Source organism: Echinops telfairi, unplaced genomic scaffold, assembly GCF_000313985.2.
Source record: "Echinops telfairi isolate 266 unplaced genomic scaffold, ASM31398v2 ScPeMD7_70;HRSCAF=299, whole genome shotgun sequence".
Taxonomy (NCBI): Eukaryota; Metazoa; Chordata; class Mammalia; order Afrosoricida; family Tenrecidae; genus Echinops; species Echinops telfairi.
This window is the reverse complement of record NW_022103968.1, coordinates 52,923,796-52,951,106: the sequence shown is the minus strand read 5'-3', so window position 1 is coordinate 52,951,106 and position 27,311 is coordinate 52,923,796. Positions and strand designations below refer to the sequence as shown.

General features: G+C 43.8%; 1 protein-coding gene across 3 annotated transcripts in view; it reads right to left on the bottom strand.

The window, feature by feature from the left end:
* Positions 1-27,311, bottom strand: part of ARID5B (AT-rich interaction domain 5B) — a 200,589-nt gene that overhangs the window by 7,214 nt on the left and 166,064 nt on the right. For all 3 annotated transcript variants that reach the window (XM_004701110.2, XM_045291272.1, XM_045291273.1), the window contains 2 exons: positions 19,759-19,856; positions 2,402-2,600 (listed from right to left, as the gene is read on the bottom strand). In XM_004701110.2, the coding sequence (XP_004701167.1) occupies positions 2,402-2,600; positions 19,759-19,856 (297 nt within the window). The remainder of the gene's footprint in view (positions 1-2,401; positions 2,601-19,758; positions 19,857-27,311) is intronic.

Here is a 27,311-nt window from a genome sequence, read left to right as displayed (position 1 = left end):
TTGTGGTACAGGGATGCTTAAGGACAAAGGATTGAAGGAATCATCCCTATTTTATAGATGCTTCTCTCCAAATCTACTTAAAGACATCTTTATTTATTTATTATTCCTAAGACACTTTGTTTACTGTCTTTTTTTTTGGGGGGGGGGTGTCCGGTGGTTACTAAGAGTTACAGTTTCTAGTACAAGCATCATTACTTGTTCTACATTAATAACCATCATTGGTCCCTTGAACTTATACATCACTACCTAAAAATACAGAAAAAAATTGAGAAAGGCAAGGGGGAAAGGCAAATTGCAACTAATTGGCTAGTTTTTGCTGGGATTGTCATTTAATGTGGAGCTACAGGAGATTTACAACCCCAATGAGGTTCTGTATTTCGTTACAAGGAGTCCTGTAGTTCTTCTTCTCACTGTGTAGAGGTGACCTTTGAAGTCAGGCAGAAAAACCCCAAACAGTAAGGGATCCTTTTCTCTTGGATGGCATGTTATGATCGGCCTCAGTATTTTCAGTGATCCCTTCTTGAATCTGAGTTGCCTAAAGATAGTGGATTCACTAGAATGGCTTTAAGCCCTCTTGTCTCCATTGAGTTCACTGCTTTGAGTTGAGATCACCGAAAATGAAAAACAATGGAAATATCAGTGAAAACAATGAAATCTAAGCACACACACACATGCACAAGATAATAAATGAGAAGAACTATACTCAATCCATAATATGGGTCTATGTTTAAGGTAGAGAGTCATTCTTATTATCAATGCCATCCTTGGAGAGAGTGTAAGATTCCCACCTAGTTCAGATAACCTGATTATGACAACCTTTTGAGGCAAGAGACACTGATACCTCCCTGAAGGGAACTGTTTGGTCTTTAGGGATTTCTGTCAATAGACTGCTAAGGTGTTTTTAATAAATTCCCCACCAGTGACTTGTTATAGTTAACCCTAGGTTTATTTTGGGGTGCCTTTTAAAGTGAGCTCACTTCTTCCCACCAGGTACCATTCTGGGGAAAGGCAATCTCCCAAGTTGATAGGCTCAGTGTATGCACAGACCAGGAGTTCTCCCACAGCTCAGAAACCCACTGTTTCAAACCTCATCCTCAAAGCAGAGCTACTCAAAGGTCAGCAGCCTCCTCGGTCCTCAGCTTGACCTTTGGTACTTTACCAGCACTGTACAAATGGAATCTAATAGGACGCACTGATCAGAAATCTCTAATAAATCATCAGGCCCACAGGATAAAGGAAGACTGGAATGCAGGCCTTAACTTGGAATTTCCTTGCTTTGGGCCATTTATGTAGTACGATTTCAGATGTTGAGAAATCTCTGTATCATTGCCCTACCCCATTTAATTTCTAGTGCTTAAAATAATCAAGCCCCTCCCAAAATAAAACAAAACAAAACAAAACAAGAAAAACCCCAACACTAAAACAACAAAGAAAACCCTCCAAACCAAACAAAAACTAACAAAACTCTCTTCTTGGTATTAAAACTATCTCTTCCATTGGAGTCAGTTGGGCAGGTTAATTTCTAGTTAGGGAGGGTGGTGTGTATTGTGTGTGTGCTTTCAGCCAGTGTTTAATTAGGGAGTCTCTTATGTGTTCATTATGAACCTGATTTTTTAGGGGATGTTTAATATAAGGACCAAAATTCCCTCTGGGATTGAATCCTAGAACATGCTGTCTCCAAATGTGGCTGCTGAGTTTTATTACGGGCAGCAGGGTTTTCTTTTTTTATTATTATTCATGCTGAAACAGAGCCCAGATCAGCCTCTATGGCTACGTCCACACTGACAGTAATGGCTTCTATCAAAGGGGCTGCGGGGAACTGGGGCTTGTTTTAAAAGGTTCAGAAACTAAATACCTGTTAATGTGAGAGATAATAATGGTTTCTGAGGACCCATTTCAAAATTTCCCTATAAATAATATGTACTTAAGATGTTTCTAAATAGCTCTCAACTCAGGGCTGTTGTGTCGAGGTCAACTACAGGGGACAGCCTCTGAAGTAGGTGAGGCAGTCCTGCAGAGAGTCATGGGACCTCGATTTCTATGTTCCCCTCGCTTCCCAGACACCCAAAGGCATTTAGTTACCCCAACTCCTCCGACCCACTAGCTCTAAGATGGCCGGGCGGCCATCCCCGGCAGAGACGGTTTCAGTGGGATGAGCTCTGCCTTCTTCTAGAGTTGGTGTCAGTTTTTGACAGACCTATGGCCTCCTCTGGCTTCCATGCTTGGCCTGTCCCAGACCCATGCTCTGTATTCCATTTTGGCCCCTGAGCAAACTCAGAGCGGGGAAATTGTCAAGTTGAGATGATTTGTTTTCTTATTCTAGCCATCTGCTTTGTGGGGATACAGCCATGAGGCAGGACACATCCCCCCAGAGAGCTTTCTCTGGAGGAGGGCAACTCACCTCTGATGCGTCCTGGGGCTTCGGGGTATTCTCTTTCTCTTTCTTGCTCTTGGGGTTTTCTTGTTTGATGCGCTTGGTTCCTGATACCTTGGCTTTATTCTCATTCTCCTGTGAACTGTTCTCCTGTTTCCGAGGTTTGACCGGAGGCAGGGGCTTATCTTCCTCTCCTTTAATAAACCTTTCATATGGGAGGATTAATCTAAAAGGATCACAGGATAAATGGTTGATCAGTTGAGGTCATTCCAGTAGCACTGCGGTGAAGGGGGGTTGCTTTCTTTTCTCGACCCAACCAACTCATCGAACGACTCCACCTGCAACCCCATGGTTGCGGTGCTCGACGCCAAGGCCAGGGTTGACCAGTCAACTTCCATGATGAAATCAGTAGCTGGTGAACTGACCTCCTCCTCTAAAGGACTTGCTTTGGGGTTGGTGAGCCTACAGACCAAGGAATGGTACCAATGGGAGTATACAAGGCTAATAGCATCGTGCTCACTGCCCACGGCGCCTGGCTCATGGCCAACAATGACATTGCCACAATATCGATTGTTGTTCTTAGTTGCTTGACAGTGATTCTGACTCCTGGGGACCCCAGGGCGGAGAGTCGAACTGGCTCCTGAGGGGTTTCATGGTGGTGACTTTTCAGCTACAGAGCACCATGCTTTTCTTTGGCGAGGTCTGAGTGGGTTAAACCCGCCAACCTTTTAGTTAGTTCTTAGCTATTTGTGCAACTCAAGGACTCGTAACAACAAACAAACAAACAAAAAGAACCACCCCAAACTCACTGCCATCACATTGCTACCAACTCACAACAAGTCTATAGGACAGGATGGAACGGACACGTGCGTTTTGAGACTGAAACTGTTCAAGGGCATAGAAAGCCTAGACGTCCACTCAAGGAATGGCTGGTTGTTTCGAACTGCTGACCTTTTGGATGACAGCCCGACTTGTAAGCCCTGCATTACCAGGGTTCCCTCCTCATAGCAATGTCTGCCATTTATTTACCAGTCCCTCAACAACTACTTACTGAGCACCTACTATGTGCCAGGCAGTTTTTGGTAGGCCCCTAGATACAGCAGTAAAGAAAACAAGCAAAGTCCTTGGCCACATGAAGCTTATATTTAAGTAGGTACTAGTAAGCGTCCCATATGCAAAATATCCCATAGAACCCCCATACCATTCTTATGAGGTTTTCCCCCTCTAAATAGGTAAGGCAAACAAGATCCAAAAAAGATGAAATAATATGCTTAAGAGCCCTCAGTTTTGTTCAAGGTGAAAATTGAACCTCGCGTGTCCACAAAGTCCGTATTTTCATTGACGTCAAAGTGTAAACCAGACACAGATGCGAGGCTCTGTGAGAGACAAGAGCAGTGGGACTGAGGGAAATGTCTTATCGCGCTCCTCCAGGAGCTGGGGGTCCAGGACGAAGGGTCTCCTCGGGGTAACAGGGAAAGACAAAGGCACGGAGCCTCAGTGAGAAGAAAGGGGGACGGACCGCCCCAGCCCTGAGAAGCGGAGGGCTGAAAATCGTAATTATATAAAATTGCTTTAAAAAGAGGTACATCAAACGGCTCTAGTTTTAATCTGTTTTCCCTTTGCGCCGTAGCTCTTGATCTGAAAGGGAAAAAGAGCTGATGTAATTAAAAGGGATGGATTGCATTACAATCTCAGTTTCAACTTCAGTGATTAAAGTTTTTATAATGCATTTGCTATGATTAATGACTCACTGTGGGATTAATACAAGACGCAGCCTTAAAAAATATGAACTTTCATACAGCAAACATAATTTGTTTTAAATAAGACGAGTTGACTCAATGAAGAAAATGTACTTGGCTTATAAACAACATAAATCTGTTCAAATATTGGGACTCCTAATTATTTTTATAAACAAAGACTCCCAGGCAAAAAAATACAACAAAACAAAATAAAAATTCTTTTGGTTTGGGTATTTGTTAGCTATCCTCAAATTGGTTTCTAACGATGCAATTTGGATCGCAACTACTTAAACATGCCCACTGCTCAAGTCTAGGGGTGCACACGTGGGGATGTGTGTGATCACAATATTTCCCTCTTCAATAAAATGCCACGTAAATGATGGGAAAATAAAATCCCAATTTTAGCATATTAGAAACAAAATTCATTTACAGAGCATGCTCAGACAAGGTAGTGCAAGGAGGCGTGAATAATGCTTTTGAGCCCCAAATCTGGCAGTGGGCCAGCCACGAAGATCAACACAGCCCATGGGGAAGAGTTATCTTCAGATCCCATTACAAACTGAGTTTAAACATGTTACAGCTGCTAAAACTGGAAACTGTTCTCTCTATGTAGACATACTAAAATAATATATGCTTGCCAAATACCTGCTTCCCACTGTAATATTACAGTTAATATTTATATAATAAAGAGTATCAGCAGAAGAGAGGAAAAGCAATCTTGTTCATACTCGAATGTGTTCTTCTTCATCTGTAAAGTCCCCAACATCCCCCCACCCCCAATTCCTTTTATCTGCTGGATTCTGCCAGGGACTTTATCCCCTTCAACATCAAGCAGACTGGGCTTATTTTATTTTATTTTATTGTCCAGGGGCAGAATGCATTCAAAATTTTAAACTGGAGAAAATATTTTAAATTGACTTTAATGAAAACATATTCTTATTGGGGGTAATTGTTGGGACAGATAGGCTTGTTTTACTTCTGTTTGGTTGCCATGGGAACCCAAGGAGCATTGAAGCCTGGATATTCCAATGATCACCATTTGTTGTGGCCACAGCACCCCCCCTCTCCCCCCCCCTCCATTTCATTCTCGGATCGAGGTGGTAACCCCAGGGATGACAGCGTTGTTTCTGCATGTGGGGGGACCAGGATAGGAAGCAGAGAGTCGGCCCCAGCAGACTCCTGCCTCTGGATTCTGTTGGTTCTGTGACTACCCCATTTTCTAGATAGATTTCCATTTTCTCTAACAAGTTCACAAGGCAGGCTAATTTCTCGTTCTAGTTCTTCTTCTTCTCCCCATTCCCCTTTTCTTATCCCCGACCCCCCTTCTTCTTCACTCAACTCAGCAGCTGGCCGGCCGCAGCAGTAAAAAGTACATTCCACTTTGCTGGTCAAAGGCCTAAAGCCAGAAGCAGGAAATCTGGAATTAAATGTTTCTTATATCTGGAAAGAGGCATGACTAAGGTAAAACTGAATCCAAACACAAATGCTGCTTGTCCAGAGCCGTGTGCATGTATTTGCGTGAGTGTGTGTGTGTGTGTGTGTGTGTGTGTGTGAGAGAGAGAGAGAGAGAGAGAGAGAGATTCGGGATGAGTGAGGGTTTGTGTATGTGTGAGGGTATGTGTGAATGGATTTGAGTGAATGTGTCAGAGTGTAAGGAAAAGGCATTTTTCCCTTCTTTTAAATCATTGAAAGATAATTATAATGGCCCAGAGTTTTTAAAAAGATAGATAAATGAACGAATAAATAAATAAAGACTCCCCCAAATGAAAGGAGACCAGCGGCAGATAAAAGGAAGCAAGTAGAAACAAGGACAAGTGACGAGGAACAGGGCAGTTCTCTCATGGCGCGCACACAACCACTGCTTCCTGCAGCGGTCTTCTTGGGGCGCAAGTGGAGATTTTTCTGGTAGCTTGTTAGGGTACAACATCATCACCCGACAGGCTAGGACCTTACTACTGCAGTATTACAAGTTTTCACAGGCCGAGAATCACAGGGCATGATTATAGGTTTCGGGGCATTTAAACACTCAGCGTCCATGTGGTCCACTGAACCCGGTGAGCCACTACAGGGTCAGCATTGCCCAATGATAAGGAATTTAATATCATGAAACATGACTGTGCCTTGCTGATGGTTATTCCTCAAGTATTTGTAGGACAACAAAGATGTAATCCGTTTCCGAACTGTACAGATAAAAGCAAAAATGTACCCCCATCCCCTCAGAACTCATTACACTGAAGAAATATTTTCAGTGGTCTCTAGCTCTAAAAATGAGGGCTGGGTTTTAGGTGGGTGGAAGAAATGGGGAAGGAAAGCAATATATTCATTAGAAAATCCAGAGAGATTTGCCCTCCCCACCCCCTGCCCCCTGTTTTCCTTGATCTACATCTAGTCTGGGGATTGAAAGCTGGGCCAATAAATAGGTCTTTATTATTATTCTGATTTCACATTTCAGATTAGCAAAATGCTTATTTACGATGCCATTAATGCCTCTGAAATAGGTAAGGCATCAAGTATTAAAAAATAACATCTTTCCATTGGCATAAGATTTGTAGCAGCATGAGATTTTATTTTTCCCTAGGAATAATACAAGAATAACATTTTCCACCCCAAAGCAGAAACAGTAGGGGAGCCTTTTGCTATCATGGAGATTCTTATTAAATTCAGTCACTGTGAAAAGCTAGGTTTTTTCCCCCCTCCACTCTCCTTTCTTTCTTTCTTTTTTAAATAAAGATGACTTAAAATCAACCCAAGTTAAAATTAACAAATCAATGGCATTATAGCCTTGATTTATTAGTACCCAAGTCACTAAATTATCATCATATACAAACTCAGTCGTTTGGAAAGATTTTGGCTTTACTACATCTCCAGTTAAATAACAGTGCTCGGTGTACTAGGTTTTGTGATCTGTGTCAGCTGACATTATGAAAAATTCAATACATTTCCCCACAGCAGAGGTCAGGGGTCAGCAAAACTATTACTGTAATGTAAGTAATCTGGTAACCTGCCAACTCTTTCTCCTATTTATTATTATTTTTTTAAACACCATGGCAGATAATTTTATATTTACAAATTCTGCAATTCTCCAGGGCCCTGCTTCTCTTTCTCCACAGAAAGCAGCAGTGTCCTGTAAGGAAATGTATAGCGCACATGTCCTTATCATTAGCATTTCATATAAAAGAAAAAGAGATGCTTCATCTTTATGAGGAGACACTCCTCTTCCATCCCCAAAGCAGAGAAAAAATCATGTCAAATCTCATCGGAACGAGTAACCGCTACTGTCTCCTGCACTGATTAATGCTTGCATGGAGCGACTGAAGTTTTGGGCCCAAACATTTAGCAGACAGTGCCCATGAGGAGATGAGGCTCTATCTGTGTACAGGAGTCTGGGAAATGATATCATAATAGTGTCTGGAATGGAGTCAGTCCAGAAAGCGGAGGGGGAATGGGAAATCTGTGGGACTGTATTTGAACCCCACCGTCAAAGATCTAATCATTGTTGTGATGTTATGGGCACTTTTGTGGTATCATTGAACCAGTGGGGGGAGGGGGAGGCGAAATTCAGGCCCAAAGGTGCGCTGCTGCCCTTGGAACAGATGCTTTGAGGAGCAGAGGGAAATAGAACCGGTGGTCATGTCGGGTCAAAATGCTGCTTCTATTCTTAGACGATCAGGTTTTTCAGTGACAATAGAAAAGCAATGACATATTGGTTCCAGTGCAGCTTCGGACCTGATGCGGTCCCAAATGGAGCCATTACGCCTCCTAGTTGATTCCAGGACTGATGAATTCTAAGGCTTGGCCAGACAGTCTCCCTTTCCAGCCAGAAATTGAAACTATAACTTCACTGTGAAGTGTGGGAAGCAATCTTTCACCAAATATGGGGCCAATAGAAACGAAGGTATACTTTCCCCCTTTGAAGAAAAGTTATACACACCCTGGTTAAGATTCTAACAAATCTACTAGAGTTTCGTATCTCACATACTGTTCACCTCCCAGGGTGCTAGACTGCGAGTATAAAAATGGAAGATAATAAGCCTTTGTGGTGGGTAGGATGGGGATGAACAGAAAATACTAGTGCAGAAAATGGCAAAGTAAGAATGTTGCCTCGGTGGGGACAAGTCTCATTTGGGCTGATTTTTTTAAAAGCCAGAAGATGTGGGCTCTTGATAAAAACCTCCAGTTCGATGGGATGAGTTTCCGTGTAGCCGCCAAAAGAGAGGGCAAAGGATGAGCAGCAAAACACCACTCATCCAAGAGTTTGAGACAAAGAGGCTTCTGATTTCACCTTCCAGCAGACGAGACTGGAGAACTGAAAGCTTTGAACAGCACCCCTGGAGGGACGTGCCAGGCTGGGATATGGACCGTGAACATGCCTGTAAGCAGAACCCAACTGAGCCAAGAAAACGGCAGGAAGAAAGCCACTAGATCTTGTACACAAGACGTAGCTTGCCCATGAACAAGTAAGGGCATACGCACTACCTTCTCCATTGAAAAGACGTCGGGAAAAGCAGCATAAGCCAATGCAATGATACCTCACAGGTGTAGGTTCCATACGATTGACAAGACCTGGCAACTTGCTTTCAGTAAGGCTTTTTCCTTTGTGAAAATGATCAGATCATTAGGGCCTTCGTTACCGACTAAGGGAGAAGACAAATTAGGAAACTTTTTGAAGGCATTCACACTCTCTATTTGTCCCTGGAGGTGGTAGGAAAGTTGTTCTTGGCACCCCTGACAACTCTGACACCATTCTCCTTGGTTCAGTAGTGACCATGACTCTAAGCTAGAAGAAGAAAGAGAGGTACATGTTAATGGAACTCGGCAAGATGATAGCTTGACTTTCATAATCATGTGTGTACTATGGGACGTCAGGTCTCCTGCACTGGGATTGCACAGGCTGTAAAAACATGGATGAACAGTGGAGTGGGAGCGTGGAGACACAAACTTGAAGTTGCAGTTAGGTTAGATTAGATAGATAGATAGATAGATAGATAGATAGATAGATAGATAGATAGATAGATAGATATAGATTAAGTGCCTTCAAGTTGGCTCTGACTAAAGTTGGCCCTCTATATACAACAGAACAAAATACTTCCCGGTCTATGGAATCCTAAGGAGCCTTGGTGATGTTGTCAGGTAAGTGATGGATGGATAACCACCAGGTCAGCAGTTTAAAGCCATCAGCTACTCCAAGAGAGAATGTTTAAAGCCTTGGACACAGGGTCCCTTTGAGGGAGGACTGACTTGAAGGCAGTGGGCTGCAATCCGCACAAGAGCAGCTATGTGTCAGTCCATCTCCTCGAGGCTCCTCCTCTTGTTGCTGACCCTCTAGTTTCCCACGCACCGTATCATGCTCCAGGGATTGGTTTATTCAGAGACCATGTCCAAAGTGAGATGAAATCTCACCATCCTTGCTTCTCAGGAGCATTCTGGCTGTAATCTCTCCATAACCAATTTGTTTATTCTGCTGGCAGTCCATGGTACATTATTATTATTATTATTATTCACCAACACCAGAACTATCCCCCCAAACATTTATTACTCTGGTTGAACTCTGTTGTTTTATAACAAGAACATTCTCAGTTTATTAAGTTTGTACTAATGCCACTATTAATACTTTAACTTCAATCATCACAAAAATAAATTTCCACAAGTAGGTACTTTTACTCCCATTCTATAGATGAGGAAATTGAGGTTCAGCGCTCAATAATTAAGTGATGAGTCAAAGGCACACATCTATTAAGTGCCAAAATTTGAATCCAATCACAGATCTGTATCTGCCTTCCCTTGGCTAATCTGTGTTACCTTCCACTCATCAAGATAGAAGTGCATCTTTATACATTGTCTGAGAAGCACCAGTGAAAATAGGTGTGCTGAAACACCCTTAGATTATTTGAATTCCAAGCTCCTAAGGAACTAAGGGATTAGGGTGAACACTCGTTTTCTGAGAACCACAGAGCTAAGTCTAAGGGGTATCCATGGGCTCATTCCACAGCGGGGTCCAACTCCCTCAAATAGAAGCAGGCCTATGGATTGGGTGCTGGCACAGAATATACTTCTTAAATCATGCCTGTAAAAACCAAGCCGTTATTCTCCAAAAGGAGGTGATATAATTGGCTCCACCCAACTGGAGAATGCACAATAAAGTTCAAGAACTGCATCCTCCAGGAATCCTGGGCCTACGACAGTCCGACTTACCAAGGGTCTTGGTTCTATGGTCTTCGCACTCACACAATGAAGTTCTTGGGTTGCCCTGCCCCTTTGATGTCTCTCCACCATTTTTAGGAGTGTCTAGATTGGTGTTACAGCCCCCAGGGTGGACTGCTAACAGCAGTGGTTCAAGCCCACCAGCAGTTCCGTGGGAGAAAGATGAGGCTAGCTGCCTCTGTAAAGATTTACAGCCTTGAAAACCCTCCTGAGGGTGCCCTGCGTCAGAATCAACTCAACGGCAGTAAGCTCGGTTTTGTTGCGGCTGTTTGGAGTTAGTCCTGTGTCCTTTGAACAAAGATCACATGGAAGATCGTATAACTGCACTTACAGAAGGCAGCCTTTACACATCGGAGATTAAATACATAGCCACAAGAGGGCACGGACTGTAAATAGCATCCATCTCTACTCTGCCTTCCCCAGTGCCAATGTGAAAAGCTGGCAGTAATAACTCTTCTTAATGAGAAAACAATGACTAACTCAGAGTTGAGTTGCTTTGGACCCATTTCAAGGGCAGATGGACATTATTTCATGAAGAGTAATGGCCTACGATAAGGACACAGTTTTCCACGTGATGTGGGTCCTACACATGAAAGAAGGCAGCATGCATGTGCAGAAGGAGGCAAACAACTATTCCATTTATGGCGCGTGCATTTAGATCCCACTGATGCCGGAGCTGCTGAAATGTCTGACAATCCCCCAGAGCATTTACTATTTTGATCAAACTTTGTAGTAACTTGTACCAAAACAAAATGTTCCAAGGGGTTTTCAATGGAGGAGTTAAGGATATATTTTAATGGTAAACAATTACATTCTTCTGTCATCTGATACTCCCCCTCCCCGCTCCTTCCTTTCCTTTTGGAAACATGCTTTCTGGATTTTCAATAGTCCCTTTGTGAAGGCATCTGTTACTCACATAATTGAAAAGATGTTTGTGCAGTGGCATGCTTGAGAGTACAGTTATTTAATCTTAATGATAAAGCCCCGAGGACAGAAAATCATAAGTAGGAACCTCTTGTTATTTATCAAAAAGAAAAGGGGCTCACACAACTAATCTATTCTCAAATTCAAATTCATGCTTGATGCAAACTAGCAATAAAACCTGGGACCTGAAAAGTTTCTAAATGTTATAGCCTGTTTCAAGGGAGGGGGTGGGGCACATTTAGGGTGAAGACAAAAATGAGACAAAAAAGGGAACTTGACAAAGAAAAACTGCTGTTGGGCAAGCTTTTTTTCCTTTGGCCAAACAAAGAACTTGCTGTAGTTTACAGCATGACACGCACACTTGATTAGTTTGTGCCCGAGGGTGTTTTTACACTCAACAGTGTAAACTCCGACTTCTATTAATTACATCTCACATTGGGAGGCAAATTTTGGGATTTTAAAATAGGATTTTGTTATTATTATTATTATTATTTAGTTTTGTTGTTCCTCCAAAGATGGTGGTTTATTTTTTAAAAAAGAAGAAAGAAAAACACCCCAAACTAGTTTTTCTACTCCAGGGCCTGGCTAGGGTTTTGTTTTTCTTTTTAAGAGTTTCTTGAAATATTCACACGTTGGAAAGTTAGCAGAGCATTTGAGGCATGCTAAGTGAGGTACAGTGAGAAGCTCCTGTGCATGAAATGACCTGACTGTCGCTTGGGGAGAAATTCTTAACAGATGATAAGAAGACGCTACACCGATGCTCACACTGGACCCTATTATTCAGGTCCTTTAGGAGGCTAAGTGGGGGTGGGGGTGAGGATGGGGGTCAGTGTAAGAGCAGCTGTACAGCCTCAGCTTATACGACTGTGGGCAACTCGTGTCTGATTTCCCATCCCTGGTGGCACTGTAGATTAGGCATTGGGCTGCAAAAACCTCAAGGTTGGTGGCTCAAATCCACCCATCACTCTGATGGAGAAGGACGAGGCTATGGGCTCCTGGAAAGATTTACACACTTGGAAACCCGACACCGGATCACATCGAGTTGCTACGTCCTGGGTAGCCGCTGGTTTGGGGTGCTGAGAGGGGCTAGGCTGCAGCCTCGTGTGGGTTTGGGGAGAAGGGAGATGGGGGGTCTGGGTGGCCGTGGCACAAAGCTACAGAAAGGATCACTGGCCGGGTCTCGTGCTGAGGCAGTAGTACCACAAACGGCTGTCCGAGTACATGAGTGGGTCTCCACTCTCGGCAAACCATGTGTGGGAGCAGGGGTCGGCAAACCGTCTCCCGAGCCACATGTGGCTCTTTCGGGATGGACGTGTGGCTTTGAAGTAAAACGGAAAATTCCTTAAGGATATTATTCAGATAACGGTGATTTCATTTGTTTGTAGAAAATATGGATGGTTGTCCAATGATTTTTGAATTGTTGTGAGTGACAGGGGTGGCTCTTTTGTCTCAAGTTTTCCAAACCCTGGGCTAGAGGATAACCTTTGAAACTAATACCTACTTTTTCCCTCTTCCAAGCCATTTTCCTGGGAGTCAGTACAGCGATATCATTCCATAGTTCAATCACATCAAGCGGTTTTGTACAACTGCAACCACAATCAGTTTCCAAATGGTTTCTTCCTTCTTGAACTGCTTGAAATCAGCTCCCATTTGCACCAACCTCCTTAATCCCCCTCCCTAATACCTACTTTTGATCCAATTTTGAAATTTGCCTTGGAATTCTTTTGACAGCTCCTTCCATTACCTGATCCCCTATCTTCTTATACACATTTTCCAGAGTAAAGTATCTTTTTTGGTTTGCATGTAATTCCAGTCCAACCACTATTTCCTAACACTTGATATGTTTACCATACTATCCTAGGCACACTGGGGACGCTTCTCGGAAGGTTATAAAATGAATGTATTGCTATGTCTCGATTGTATAGCTAATTTAAAAAATATATATATTTTTAGGTAATCGAAATAATCAACCCTAAGTTCTAACCTTCAGTCTTCTAGGTCCTGTTCACGTTCTTGATGCTTCAAAAGTCTGGTTATTCTGTCTGGAAATTCTCTCTTCCTCCCTGGATTTCTTTTGACCTTATTATTTGTAACTATAACTTACCCGAGTCTTTTTTTAACTTACCCGATTCTTATTACGTTACAGATTCAACTCGTTTTCGGGTGTGCATGGCCTACAGGTCAGATCACGGGACGAGGAAGCTGAGGGCGACAAACCCTCACAATTCCAGTCCGTCCACAGTGGTTGCCCTCAGGCCACGTTGGGGAAGCTCCCGAGGGTGCGCCTGGACTCAGGAGGAATAGCATCGGGTTCTCTTAGCAATATCCGCTGGGGAGGTGGGAGCCAGAACGTTTCCTGACTTGCCAGCCCTGTTCTAAACGCTTTGAGTCATACATTCTTCTTATCTTTGAGACTAGAGTGCACCTGGTGGATCTTCCTTAAACAATGATTGGCTCCTGAGGGCAGCAGCACAAAAGCAAGCAAGCAGCGGATCGAAGGGCACATTTGTTTTACCCAAGAAAAGCAAGCGGATCGCTAAGAGAGGGCTTCTTATCAATTTCAAATGTAACTTAGGCTACTTCGCTAGGCTGGCCCTGTCTCTGTCTCACTGTCCCCTGGCAGGGGGGCAGGGTATTCGGAGGGACACATATCAGAGAGGTTTGGCACACAAGTGCAAGCCAACCTGATGAAGGACCCACAGTTCATGTTCGACAGCTTGGTAGAATTAAATAAGAACGTTTAAGCAAACTGGGCAAAAACTTGAAGTGAGAGAGGCGCTAGACTACACTTTGCAGGCATGCCACTGAGAAAATGGATGGAGACAGCTCCTGGGGGCAAGGGAAAGTCAAAGGGAAGACCCCGAAAGCCTTCGGCTAGCACGAGGAAGAGTGTTTACTTGGAGAAGAGTGCGGTGGCACCACCACTCCATGCCCACCGCAGGGCATTTGAATAGAGCCTGGGCAGCCCGATCCCAAGGGGAGTTCAATTCTCATGGACCCTGGCAATGGAACGGCTTTGTTTTTTTTGCCCATAGTTTTTGGGTCTAACATTCTTAAAATTGTTTTAGAGTTATTAGAACCAATATTGTATTTGTAAGTCAGGGATTTCACACACGGACTTATTTTAGAAACATGGAAGGTCCAAAGCTTGGGGATTGCCTCTGTCTAAGCCCAGAGTAGGCCTTTCCACTCAAGGCTGTGCACACCGGCTTCCCGCTGTCTCACCTGGTCCACTGTACGTACCCACATCACCGGCCTCTCTAAGCATCTGAGTTTGAGCCTGGCTACACTAGAGCACTGCCTGCCTCTCAAGTGACCCGCAGTGCCAGACAAGGCTCCTAAATTTCCAGTGTGTTGCCATCTGATGCTTTAAAAATAGAACTTTTTTAAAAAGTCTTACAAAATTAGTTTTCCATTTTTATTTTTAGATCTAGCACACATTAGATTATTCTGGCAAATTCGATTGCAAGCGTAAACATACTTATTCTCAGTTCCTATACTTAGCCTGTCATGGGCTAGTGACCGTTCATGGAGGGGCCGGGCCAATTCGCTTGGAGTCGCACTGGTCTAGAGGCACACAAGGTGCCTCTCTGAGAGTCTGCGCGTGGCTCTCTGAATTGAGTATTTATAAACTCCCATGGTGCCAAATAGAGCAAGAATATACCAAGACACGTCCCGACCATGAATAGAACGGTAAAGCATCTCACTTTCCCTTGGCCCTTTTGCAAATATGACTGGCTGAGTTCCTTAGAACTAGATATATTTTTGGCTATTTACCTCAAAGCTCATGGTTGCTGTTTTGTTGTTAGCATGGTTGAGAGCATTGCTAACTCACAGTGACCCCATGTGACAGAGCAAAACTGCCCCTGTAGGGTTTTCTAGGCTGTAATCGTTACAGGAAGAGATCACCAGCCCGACCCACCCGCTCTCTGGTGCCCCCACAAAGCTGCTGGGTGGGTTTGGGTTTGAACTGCCAATCTTTCGATTGGCAGCCAAGTGCTTAACCATTCACCACCCCCCACCCCCGCCCCCCAGACCTCCTTGTCTTAGTCACAACAGGAAGGTTCCACACTCTGCCCCCCACCTTGAGAGGAGAAAGGTGGAGGCTCTAGCTGACATTTACTCGCTTCAGCCCCAGTGCACTTTCTCTGGGCACAGCTCACCCTGAGCCAGCACCGTAAGGAAGCCACCTCAGATATTCACATGGGAGTCTTGGCCAAGAAACACAGGAAAAGCAAAAGGTTAGAATTTGAAGTCAGGCATTAAGTATGCCAGGAGATGAAGCGTAATTGCTCATTTCCCCCCACAAACAAATACATTTGTTTATGATTTCGAGTTTCTAAATACTCTGAAAAGCACATCATAAAGTACTTTTTACCTTAATGCTCCTTTTAAAATCCCTAATAACAACTTCATGTGCACCACAGAAACAGACCATGTAATTTATGCAGGAAAATTAAAACCAGTAATCGGGTATTCTGTGTAAAGAATTTTGTTATCCCCCCTCTGCATGTGCTTAATTTTTCTTTCTTTCTTTTTAAAGAGAAAAGCAATCCTCACGTGAACACAAAGCCTTTCAAGTGAATTCCTATCTCTGAAAATCAAGCTAAGAGACTTCCATAAAAGCAGCCATGTTCCTGTTTGGCCCTTTATTGATCAAAGACAGCAATCTGGGGCATCTTAAGAGTTACACAAGAAAGAAAACACTCAAATTAGCAGGGCTCTGCCCTAGAGGAAGTACGCATTAGTTAGTTAGTTAGTTAGTTAGTTTTATTTTCGCATGATAATTAACAGTGAAGTTGGGTAGGAATCTGCAGCAGGAGAAGTCCAGAATGAGCAGGCTTCCTAAGCTTTGCTGAGTTTGAGACATCTACACAGCGCAGTCTCGAGACAGGGAGACATTAGTGCTTTTTATATTGGTATGTAATCATCTGTAACATGAGCAATTAAGTATAGTACTAATGGACTATGGCCAGGAGCCTGGTACTAATATTAAAAACTGACAGAGATGAATAGGTTTGGAAGCAAAACCAGGCTGACAAAGACATTTTTATGAAGTGCACGGCCCTATTTGATTTAAGCCAGTCCGAGGTTAGTTTGGACACGTAGGGCCTTCAGTGACAATGATGCATTTATAGGCATTGTATCATTTCTGCTATGCCTTAAATAAAAACCCATTGATTCTTTTCAACAACCCACGCTTTCATTATTATACTCATTAATAAAACAAAAGTACCCAACGAATACACAAGTAACATGTACTGAGGAGCCGGCTACTTGTTTCTTGTTGTAAAATGAAAACATTTACTGGAATCGTGAACCACATTGCATGAAAAATGAATCAGTGGATAATGCACAGTAGATCACTCATTTCTTCTCCAGCTTCCAGAAAAGTCGTCTGGTGAAATAAGGATAGGAGCCAGCGACTCAAAGTATCAGGGTGAAAAGGGAGAGACCAGAAGAACCCCACAGGAGGGACTCCCCACCCCCCATTTATCACAATCTGGTTTGCAAGATTGGAAATCTTCCAAGGTTCCCAGGGATAATAATATATTGCTCAATCATATGTATATAATAATATTTCCAAGAGCATCCCAAGACTGTGTGTTTACCCACAACATTCTGACCCCTCTCAACAACTCGAATCTTTTGGTAAAGTGGGGGCCTTTCACCAATTTAGCCATTCCTGCTCTAACTGTATAGGGAAGGTCCGCCGTGAGCCATAATTGATGCAATGACAGTGAGTTTTTGTTTGTTTATCTTTAAATCACAAGAATGGATGGAATCCACCATCATCTCTACACCTCATTTTGACCAAGAGCTGCAGCTTCTTTTCTGACCAAAGAAGAACTGTTTCAACTCCCCAGCTAGATCTCCATAGTCCCTGGCCTGCTAGAACCAAGAACAGTAAGGCACCTGGGCAGCAGTTCCCAGATTTTTCTCCCCATCACAACATAGGCTGCTGTTAGTTCCCAAGCCAATGCCAACTCATAACGACCCCGAGCCTGCAGGGAAAAGTTACTCCGCAGAACTTTTAAGGCTGTGACATTTTGGAAGCAGACTGCCAGGCCTATCTTCTGAGGCACCCCTGCACAGATTCTAACCACTCACCTTTTGGCTAGTCGTGGAGTGCTAAGCACTTGCCCCACGCAGGGACTCCTAGCAAATCCATAGCATGAAAGATTATGGGTGAGTTCTCTACTGTCATGATTGGTTCCGATTAATGAGAGTGACAATATTAGAAATCAATTTATTAAAAAATATATAAACTGTCTGTAAGTTTTGGTATGCCATCAACTCCTAAGTATGTGTGATACATACACCTTTCACCTTATCACAACAACATGAAAGGGGACGAGGTGGCAAAAGAAAAAGAGAAAAGGTCAAAAGGGTTAAGTTCTTGCTAACCACTCTAAAACACCTGTGCTCAGGTGTGTTGGGGCTTTAGGCTCTGCAGAACCAGTGGGGTTGCAGCCACACGTATGCAAGAGCCTTCTTCTATGTCAGGGGCCCCAGGTGGGGCTCTAAATCTGCCCTTTTGTACTCTGCTTAGAGATGAAGTTTGAATGGGTCTTTGCGAATGACAGGTCTTATTTGTCATGTGTCTTCCTGTTGGGTTCCGTAAATTGGGAGGAGTAGAAGTCAGAGAGAAAGTAAAAGAGACCTGGCTCTTTCTGTATGTTGCCTGTTCATGTCCATGTCAACCCAGTCTTTAGCTTATTTCTACAATCCCAGACTGTCTCAATGCATTCCTTCAAAGGACTAATACCAGCAAGGGAGCATTACCTCCTTAGGTGAGCCCCAGAGCCGTAGAACTCCTTCTCTGAACTTCAGTGACACCGGTTCTAGTTGGGAGAGTCCCTTGTTTCCCATGAATCTCAGCCCCAGCTCTGCACTGCTCATGCTCCAAGTGTCTGAGCTGTGATACCCCAGCTGTCTCCCTCTATCTCTTAGCAGTTAGGACCATGCAGCTAATGTTGTACATGCAACATTTGCTTCACCAATCCCCTGTGTTGAATTCTCTTTGTTGAAATGCCTGGTGTGGATTCTTTTATCTTGACTGACCTCTGGGAGAGATACACTACATATAAATTCTGAATTTGGAAGAGGAAATGATGTAGCTCTTCAAAAAACCCCATCCAGTGTAGACCAAGCATTCTTGAAATAATGAGTAGAGAGGGAAAATTTTAAATGCTTCTTAGTTGCTGAAATTTGAGGTTTCTCTACTAGAATTTTACATTTTGATTGATTGAAAGCATATGGATTTCTGCCACTTCAAGAAGAGGTAAGCTATTAGAAAAAGTGTATAATCATAAAAATAATGTTTCATGGTATGTCCTTTAAGATTGGGGTCATTTTAATGTAGATACTTGCTTGAGTACATTAAACACAAGTAAGAAAATATCTTGTGAATACTTTGCAGTGATTTTTCTTGAGACACTAAACTCAACTCAATTCACTATGATTAGTCCAACAAATATATTCTATGTATTTATTGAATGGTCACATTCAATGCAGCTCAGAATTAAATGTAGTATAATAAAAACATAATCCAATGAAGGAAAAATATGACACAGAATCGATGAGTTCAATGGCAGTACAACAGGGAGCTAAATTTGCAAGGTAACCGGCTTATTTGCTGAGCCACCGGGCTGTGTCTTGGCGGCATTCTACCCGTGGCCATCATTCAAGCATGCAAAGACACACACATGCCTCACCGCTAGCTCTGCCCTCTGCTTCTACCTCTGCCCAGCTTTAATTAGAAAACCAGGAAGCTGAGTGAGTCAACCCTTTAGCAGGGATAAGGAAATGAGGACAACTTTTAAGTATCAACTTCACGACATAAGTAAGGATAATTCATCCATTTGCGAACTGGCCTTCAGTGGTGAGGATGTTAGAGTCCTAAGACAAAGAGAAAACAGCCCTGTGGATGCAATCTTCAAAGTCGGCTAGTTTGATTATATTTTGTTGGCAACATCATCATCTTTCCGAGAGAAGCTGAAATTGTTTGAAAAATTAAGCCACACAAAGCCTGGGCCAAGAGTACAGCCGTAGAAGTAAAATAGCAATATGGGGGCCGGGGGTGTGGGGTGGGGGGGACACGATTAAGACAAGTGAGGACAAGCCTCCTAGTATAAGAAATGTTGATCAGCTACACTGCAGATGTATAGTAACATTTCAGATCCGTTTTCTATAAAAAAGGTTCTCATATTAAATGAACCAATAGCGAACACGCTGAACAGCCTCTACTGCGTGGAGGAGGCCTGTTCACGCAGGTGATCATAGAATAAAACCAAGATAATAGAGCTCTAATTTTAGCTCTATAGCTAGACAATACCTCACCTTAAAAAAGAAAATCACAATGTAAAGTGCTGGAGAGAGATGGCTTCCCAAAGTCCTTTTGACTTCTTTTAATTTGTCCTTGACCAGGAGCTTCTTCCAATGGACACACTTGTCATTAAACAAGGCTCTCGCCTACCCCAAACCAATGAAACACGAACCCATAAACCCGGGTCTTACCTTTCATAATGTCTACGCGTACAAGTGGCGGCGCTGGTGCTCCCTGGATTACCGCCCAATTCATCATAAATATGTTTCCATTGGCGGCGAGCTGTTATCTGCAAAAAAACGGCAATGGGAAATTTCAATCTTGCATCATAAATAGACTCACTCACCCAGGCTTTGATACATATGCAACATTCGGGGGAGACCAGTTTGCTCTGCAAATCTAGAAATGGAGTAGCCTAAATGAGTGTATGGGGGGATTTAGGGGTTGAAAGTGAGATTGCACTTTCAGCCCTTTGCTTTACAATAAAGTCGACATTCGACTTGGCGCTATACGGTTACCCTTAGTCTGTTTTCATCTAAGGCAGCCCCCCTAGATGGCCACCTCGTCATTTCCCCCGAAGTGCCAAACTCAGAGCCTATGCCTCTAAGTCATGTGATAAAAGCTGCAGAATAACACCAGATTTGAGTTAAAATCTATCTTAGTTCATCAGTGTAAATGAATCTGAAGGAACACTGATTGCGGGTGGTGTGGGTGTGGGGTGGAATCCATGGCTGGGGTCGTAAATGAAGAGGGAAAGGTTTCACCAAACACACTTTTGTGTCTCCCGAGTTTTGAACCATAGGATGCACCACTTACTTTAAAAAGAAAGAAATACAACAATGATAAAAATTAATTTAAAAGATCTAACTGGTGGTGGAATGTACAGTCGTCTCAGGCTGTACTGTTATGCCAGCTCCTTTAACCACAAAACTAAAATTAGAGTCAGAATGTTGTATGTCACAAGCTGTTTATTTTTATTCATTTAGGTCAGACAAAATGGGATATTGATCAAATCCTATGAAAATGAAAACATTCCAGAGCTAAAATGCAAACGATGCATATTATTGAGTGGGGTGAGGAAAACAAACAGCTTGTAATATACTGAACTGCACATCGTGATCTGGTGGGCTTGTGTATTTTTTCCCTTTCCTCCGTTAATTTTATTTTGGTATATCAATTAAGATTCCACAAAATAACAGATGCAAGATCTGGCAAATGGTTCACTTGGGGAAACCACTAGACTCAAGCACGTCTAGTGTTTCCTTGAAACTAGGGAGCCAAAACAAGGGTTGGGGTCCTTATGGGCATTTCTCAACAAGAGGTACAGGAAAATGCTGCCCCTAGAAGGTGCAGGAGAAGGGGTAAGACGAAGGTGCCTGTGGTATATTTAACACAACCAGGGCAGGAGGTGTCTTTGGAAAAAAAATACCCACAAAGCTGCCAGGGTAGTTCACCAAAAAACTAAAGGCAACAATCAGAAAAAATAACTAAATAAAACCCATAACCCTTCAACTTGCAACCCAAGCTCTGGAACTGTAATGTGAGGAGGAAGAGGAGATGGGTAGTTAAATGGTACAGGTCAAATGGCACCTCTCCCATTAGAAGTAAAAATAATGCTTTTATTTCCATACACCGTTTTCAACAGGTCCAAGGAGAACCTCCAGACAGGGCTATTTTTGCATTGTTCGGTTCCCCAGGAAGCATCCTTGACCCAGTTTGCTTCGATGTTTCTCACCAGCAAGAGCGACCTCTTCTACTAGCAGGTTTAAGCGAAAAGAAAATCCTCCGGTGGTTATAGTTCAGTTAAGATTTTAATAAGTGGCTTCAAATCCCTTTCAATTCAACTCAAAACACGTATTTTGATCGTTAGTTTCTATATAATTACCATCTTCCTCCTGTCTTCTGACAAGATCCCCGGTTTATCTGTTCAAGAGACCTGGGCATCAGGGAAGAAGACAGAGGATCTCACCCAAGCTATTCCTCAAAACCCTCAGAATGATGACAACCACCACCACCACCACCACCTGGGTATTGTTACGTCAACTCTAACTCATGGTGACCCCGTCTGGTGACCCCTGGTGTGTCAGAGCAGAACTGTGCTCCACGCGGTTTTCACTACCTGTTTCTGCTTTTGTTTGGAAGAGGAGCACCAAGCTTTCCTTCCACGGCGCCTCTGAGGTTTCCTTAAACCTCCAACCTTGCAGTTAGCAGCCAAGCAGGTGGACCATTTGCACGACCCAGGGTCACTCTCAACAAAGCTTGCCGTCATTATAGTCACCCTATAGAACAGTGGTTCTCAACCTTCCTAATGCCGCGACCCTTTAACATAATTCCTCATGTTGTGGTGACCCCCCCAACCATAAAATTATTTTTGTTGCTACTTCATCACTGTCATTTTGCTACTGTTATGAATTGGGCGACCCCTGTGAAAGGGTCGTTCGACCCCCAAAGGGCTCGTGACCCACAGGTTGAGAACCGCTGCTATAGAACGAAGAACTCCCCCAGTGGGTTCTGGAGGCTATACAACCTTTACAGGAGTAGAAAGCCTCCCCTTCCTCCTGAAGAGCAACTGGTGGTTTCAAACTACAGACTGCAACGAGCCATCCAGCACGTAACCCACTACACCACCAGGGCTCTTTGCAAGAACAGAAGGTGCCTTGACACGCACCTCCGTACTCCCCTCGCCTAAACGAGGTGTACGGACCCTGGGCAGCCCAGCAGAGCTAGCAAACAGCCTATCTATGTTTCTTTTTTTCATGTAATCACTCTTGTCATCTTATGCATACCATATTTTAATATTTTATGAAGTATGTTCACTCCTGTGATTGCACCTAACCTCCGCACCAACCTATTAAAAGGTATGCTTTAGGATTCTCGTTGGTCCGTAAAAGAGGTGAGACTCAGATGTTGTGTGACTTGCCCAAAGACACATAATGGCATGGTAGCAGAGCCATGATGTAGCAATGCCTTGTGGCCACGGGAACAGGTCGCCGTTCCACACCCCTCCTCACCTCCCGAGCCCCATGGTATCAGAGCACTCCTCATGTCAGAAAGATGTAGTAAGGTCTGTAATTCCAGGGCTTTTTCTTCCAAGGAGGCAGTAACTGTGAAGCAGCTTCTGCTACAAGTTGTCAACTTTGAGTTCTAGGGCTTCCACCAGGAGGACCCTATCCTAAGGAAGAGAACATCCGGAGTGGAGGTGAGATGCATGACACTCACAGCCATTGAGTCAGGAGCAGAACTGCCCTGGTGGGCGTCCGAGATGGTGAATCTTTCCGGGAGCAGAAAGCCGCCTCTTGCTCCCCCAGAGCCGCTGGTGAGAACCTGCACTATCGACCTTGTGGTTAGCAGCCCCGAGACATGCTTTTCCCAAAGGCACCTGGTCCAACCACGGCTCCCCCACCCTGACCACCTGTGTTTTTAGTTAGAACACAGGTTTGGGTCTCTCTTCGATCCACCAGAGTCACTGATGAGTTCTAACGATCGGAACTCATCTGCTCACACAGCCATTCATTCACCAATCATCACCTTCAATTGGTTGGGACTGTGCTAGCCATTGGGGAACACAACGGGGAAACCCCACCCAACGCCCAAGAAGCCTGCATTCGGATGAGGGCAGTGAACCCATCTAGAAATGAAGTAAGTACCAACGGTGAAACATCTACTGAAGGAACAACGCCATTGCTGACGGAGTCCTTTCATTGGGTCAAAACTGACCCCGTTCTCCTCGGGCACCTGACCTCCCAGGCTAATCAATGCCGCGTTAAATACTTGCCGATCACAGAAACGACAGGGCTCCTTCAAGAACAAATCATGGGTTATCACAAGGAAAGAAGACCACCTCAGACGCGGGATGAGACCCCGACGGTGGGCAGCATCCAGCACCACTCAGTGGACACCAACAAGCCCTGGACAGTGTGGTAGGGGTCTGCCTGCCTCCTGATGGAGCTTCGGGTGTTGAAACACAATGTTTCGCAGTGTGGGCTCCTCTGGAAGGAACAAAGTGCTGGGCCTTTGATCGCTCTTGTTGACGGAACTTCCACGGCCTGGCCCAGAGGAACCAGGTCATTTTGAAAGCACTTTTTCTTTTTACAGGAAAGTCATAAAACAGGTTCTTCCCAATTTGCAAGGAAAGAACCCCTCTGGTAGTACATCTCTATTATTGTATTTTGATACACCTTTAATTCAAATGCTAATCACCCATGATAAGTGGAGGTTGGGGTAGGGGGGGAGCCTCCACCTTACAATTTCCCAAAGCTACAATGGGTCTCAGAGCCCAGTAAGGAGACAGGTAAGGGCCTTTGAGCTTCTCTTGGCCCATCTACTGTGTACCATTCCCCCATCCACACAAAACTGCCCTTTGTCTCCAGTGCGTCTTACCCAGTAGTCATTGAGTCCATTCCAACCCATGGTCGGTCCCTATGTGCGGAGTAGAATGGCTTTGTAGGGTCTTCTAAGGCTGCGACCTTTCAGAGGATTCGAACCCCTTTTTTCTGAGGGGTCTCTGGGTGCGTTAAATTGTCACCCTTTTGGGTAGTTGCACATTTAACCATTTGAACTACCAAGCTCCCCAAATAGCCATTAGTTCTTGTTACTGTGTGCTGTTGAATTGATTCCCATTCGTAGTGCACCAACAGGCTAGACTGCCTCTAAAGACTACCTTGTCATCTTTATGAGAGAGCAGATCACGGACAGGCCTTTTCTCCCTGGGAGCATTAGTGGGTTTCCACAGTCAACCTTCAGGGACTCCTCCCATCATGCCTGAAGAGTACCTACTTAGCTATTTGATGGCCGTGGTCAAGGATTTCATTTTCCTTGAATCCACAATCAATGCTCATGGAAGCAGCAGTCAAGAAGTCAGCTGTGAGCTATGCTATGCAAATCTGCCTAAGGCCTACTTAAAGCATTCCAGAGCTAGACTATCACTCTGAGGACTACACTGCCTCTGATCCACTAGATGGTATTGTCAATTGTCTCACGTGCATGGGAAATGGGAAAGGAAGACTGAAAAAGAACCAATCTATTTGAATTACGGGGGTGGTGAAGAATGTTGGAAGTGCCATGGACTGCCAGAAGAACCGAGAACTCGGTCTTGGAAGAAGTACAGCCAGAATGCTCCTTAGAAGTGAGGATGGTGAGACTTAATCTCACTTACTTAGGACATGTTATCAGGCGAGATCAGTCTCTGAAAAAGGACGTCATGCTTAATACAGTAGAGGGGCAGTGGGGAAAAAAGAAGCCCTTTGACAAGATAGACGGACAATCGCTGCAACAGTGGGCTCAAATGTAACAACGACTGGGAGGAAGGCGCAGGACTGACAGTGTTTTATTCTGTTGCACACAAGGTCGCTATGGGTCTGAATCACTCAATGGCACCTCACAACAACAACAAATTGTATTTGTTTAATATTTTTATTTTGTTGCCCAACTCTTCTCTGAATATGGGTTAGCTTTAAAACCCAATCTGGAACATAAACAATTTCTGACGGAGGTATCTAACTTCTAGCCCCACCCATCTGGAAAATTTGATCAACTGTCTTATAGCCTCAAGCTTCCTGATCACCACTCAGACTGGCTTTATATTTTTTAGGGTTTTAGGGGTGCAAAGAATTTCTGGAACTTTGTTTTCTGTAGAAAAAATTCTATTTCCATCCAAGTAATGCAGTGGTTCTCCACCTGTGGGTCGTGACCCCTTTGGGGGTGTTGAAGGACTCTTTCACAGGGGTCACCGATTCATAACAGTAGCAAAATTACAGCTATGAAGTAGCAATGAAAATAATTTTATGGTGGGGGTCACCACCACATGAGGAACTGTATTAAAAGGTCGTGCACTAGGAAGGTGGAGAACCACGGAAGTAATGGTTTCTCTTGGACGATGTATCATGCATGCCCTGTGCCTGTCTACAAGGTCCTCCTAAGAGATTTATGACATCACCAACCATACTGGCCTTATATTTTTTAGGTTCTCAGGGGTGCAAAGAATTTCTAGAACTTTATTTTCTAGAGGAAAATTCTAAATCCATCCAAGTAATGGTTTCTCTTGGATGATGTATGATGCCCTGTGCCTGTCTACAGGAGATTCATGACATCACACACCGACGGTAGCATATCCTTATAGGGCACAGTGCTGCGGTCGGAGTCACAGAGGAGAAAGGAGGTAGAACGGAGCGCTGTCATGAAGAGAAAACAGTTCATCATGTAGCAGAAAGCATAACCCCAGGTGATTCAGCAGAAAGGTCGACTAAAATGTTGAGTAGATGACACTCAAGTAAAAACCATCAATCAGGGTACCTTGAATTTTCACCTTACTTAGAATATATTTGAATATTCTTTTCCTCCTCTGGATAGGCCTCAAAGACCTCTGTGAAAAGCACCTTGCACCATTATTCACCCAGTGGGTTTCATTGTCTACCAGTCCTTTTCAATCCGCGTGCTTCCGAACCCAGGCAACTGCCTCTACACGCCCACATTCTCACCAAGACATTGGGCTCAATGAGTGGGAAAGAAATCTTTGATGAAACTATCCAGTCACTTAAATACCAAACCACTATGGTAACCCAAGACATTCATTCTCCTGCAGACTTGATTTCTCAACCCCATTTGAAGTTGCATAAAGGAATTGTGATATTTTTGAGGGCAAGTGAAGATACAGCAATTCGAACTTTTTGAAGCCCTGGGTTCCGTGGGGGCTTCCCAATGGCCGGGAAGGATGAAGTCAGGGGATGGCTTGCCTGCATGTGGTGGTGTTCAGGCAGCACTTTTTCAGGGCACCTTGAGGGCAGCCTGAATTCAAGGAAGATGAATTTTTTTCCTGGTAGTACTCCAGGAACCGGAGCCTTTCAAAACGACATGACATCATCTTTGGCCTTCAGAATTTTGAATTAAGCAAGAGGCTTTGGCCTGTCCAGAGAACTAGGGTTAGATTCAGAGGATGTCTTGAAACTGATGTCAAAAGCAGAAGCCAAGCAACTTCTCCCAGATGAAAAAAGAATGGGCTTGTTTCACCTATGGGCCAGAGGAGGCTGATGCTGACATTCTTAGAAAGCCACCCTCTGCATAGTCTTCTGCTTTTAGAATAAGATTTACTTAAGACCCTTGTCCCTACTCTACCTCCTAAGAATTGCCTCTGGCTAGCCATTAAACGGTGAGCCAAACGGAAATCACTTTAGCAAACCGCTCTCAACATGCTGCATCCCAAGCTACTCGGAGAGCTTTAATTGCTTCACCAGACTGACAGCTTCCTTAGCTCACTGGGCAAAGCTTTATCCCGTGCGCCTCTTCAACTGTAGGTCACCCCGTCCGACTGCGAGTGAAGGGTCCTCACTACCAACCAATGTGATTCCCAGGACATTGGTTTTGAGACAATCAAATCCATTTAATCCAATTATGATTGCTAACGAAGAGATACCACTTGCATTGAAGAAAAGGCAGAGGAGGCAAAGAGAATGAAAAAAAAAAGTAGCTTTTAGTCAAAATCTAAAAAGGCTTAAAATAAAACTTCTGTGCTTTCTTTCTTTTTTTTTAATTCAATTTGAGGGTTGTGAAGGACTGAAATGAAATAATCTATAATCCGCAATTCAAACCAGAAGGTTTGGAATAGTTTATAACCACAAACAAAAACAAGCCCATTATGATGGCCTCTTTTTATAACCAGAAAGGATTCCAGAGAGAGGTCTTTATCCAATCACAAGTTACCAGCAGATGCAATACATCTCCAAATGTCATACTTGGCAAGTCTTGACTC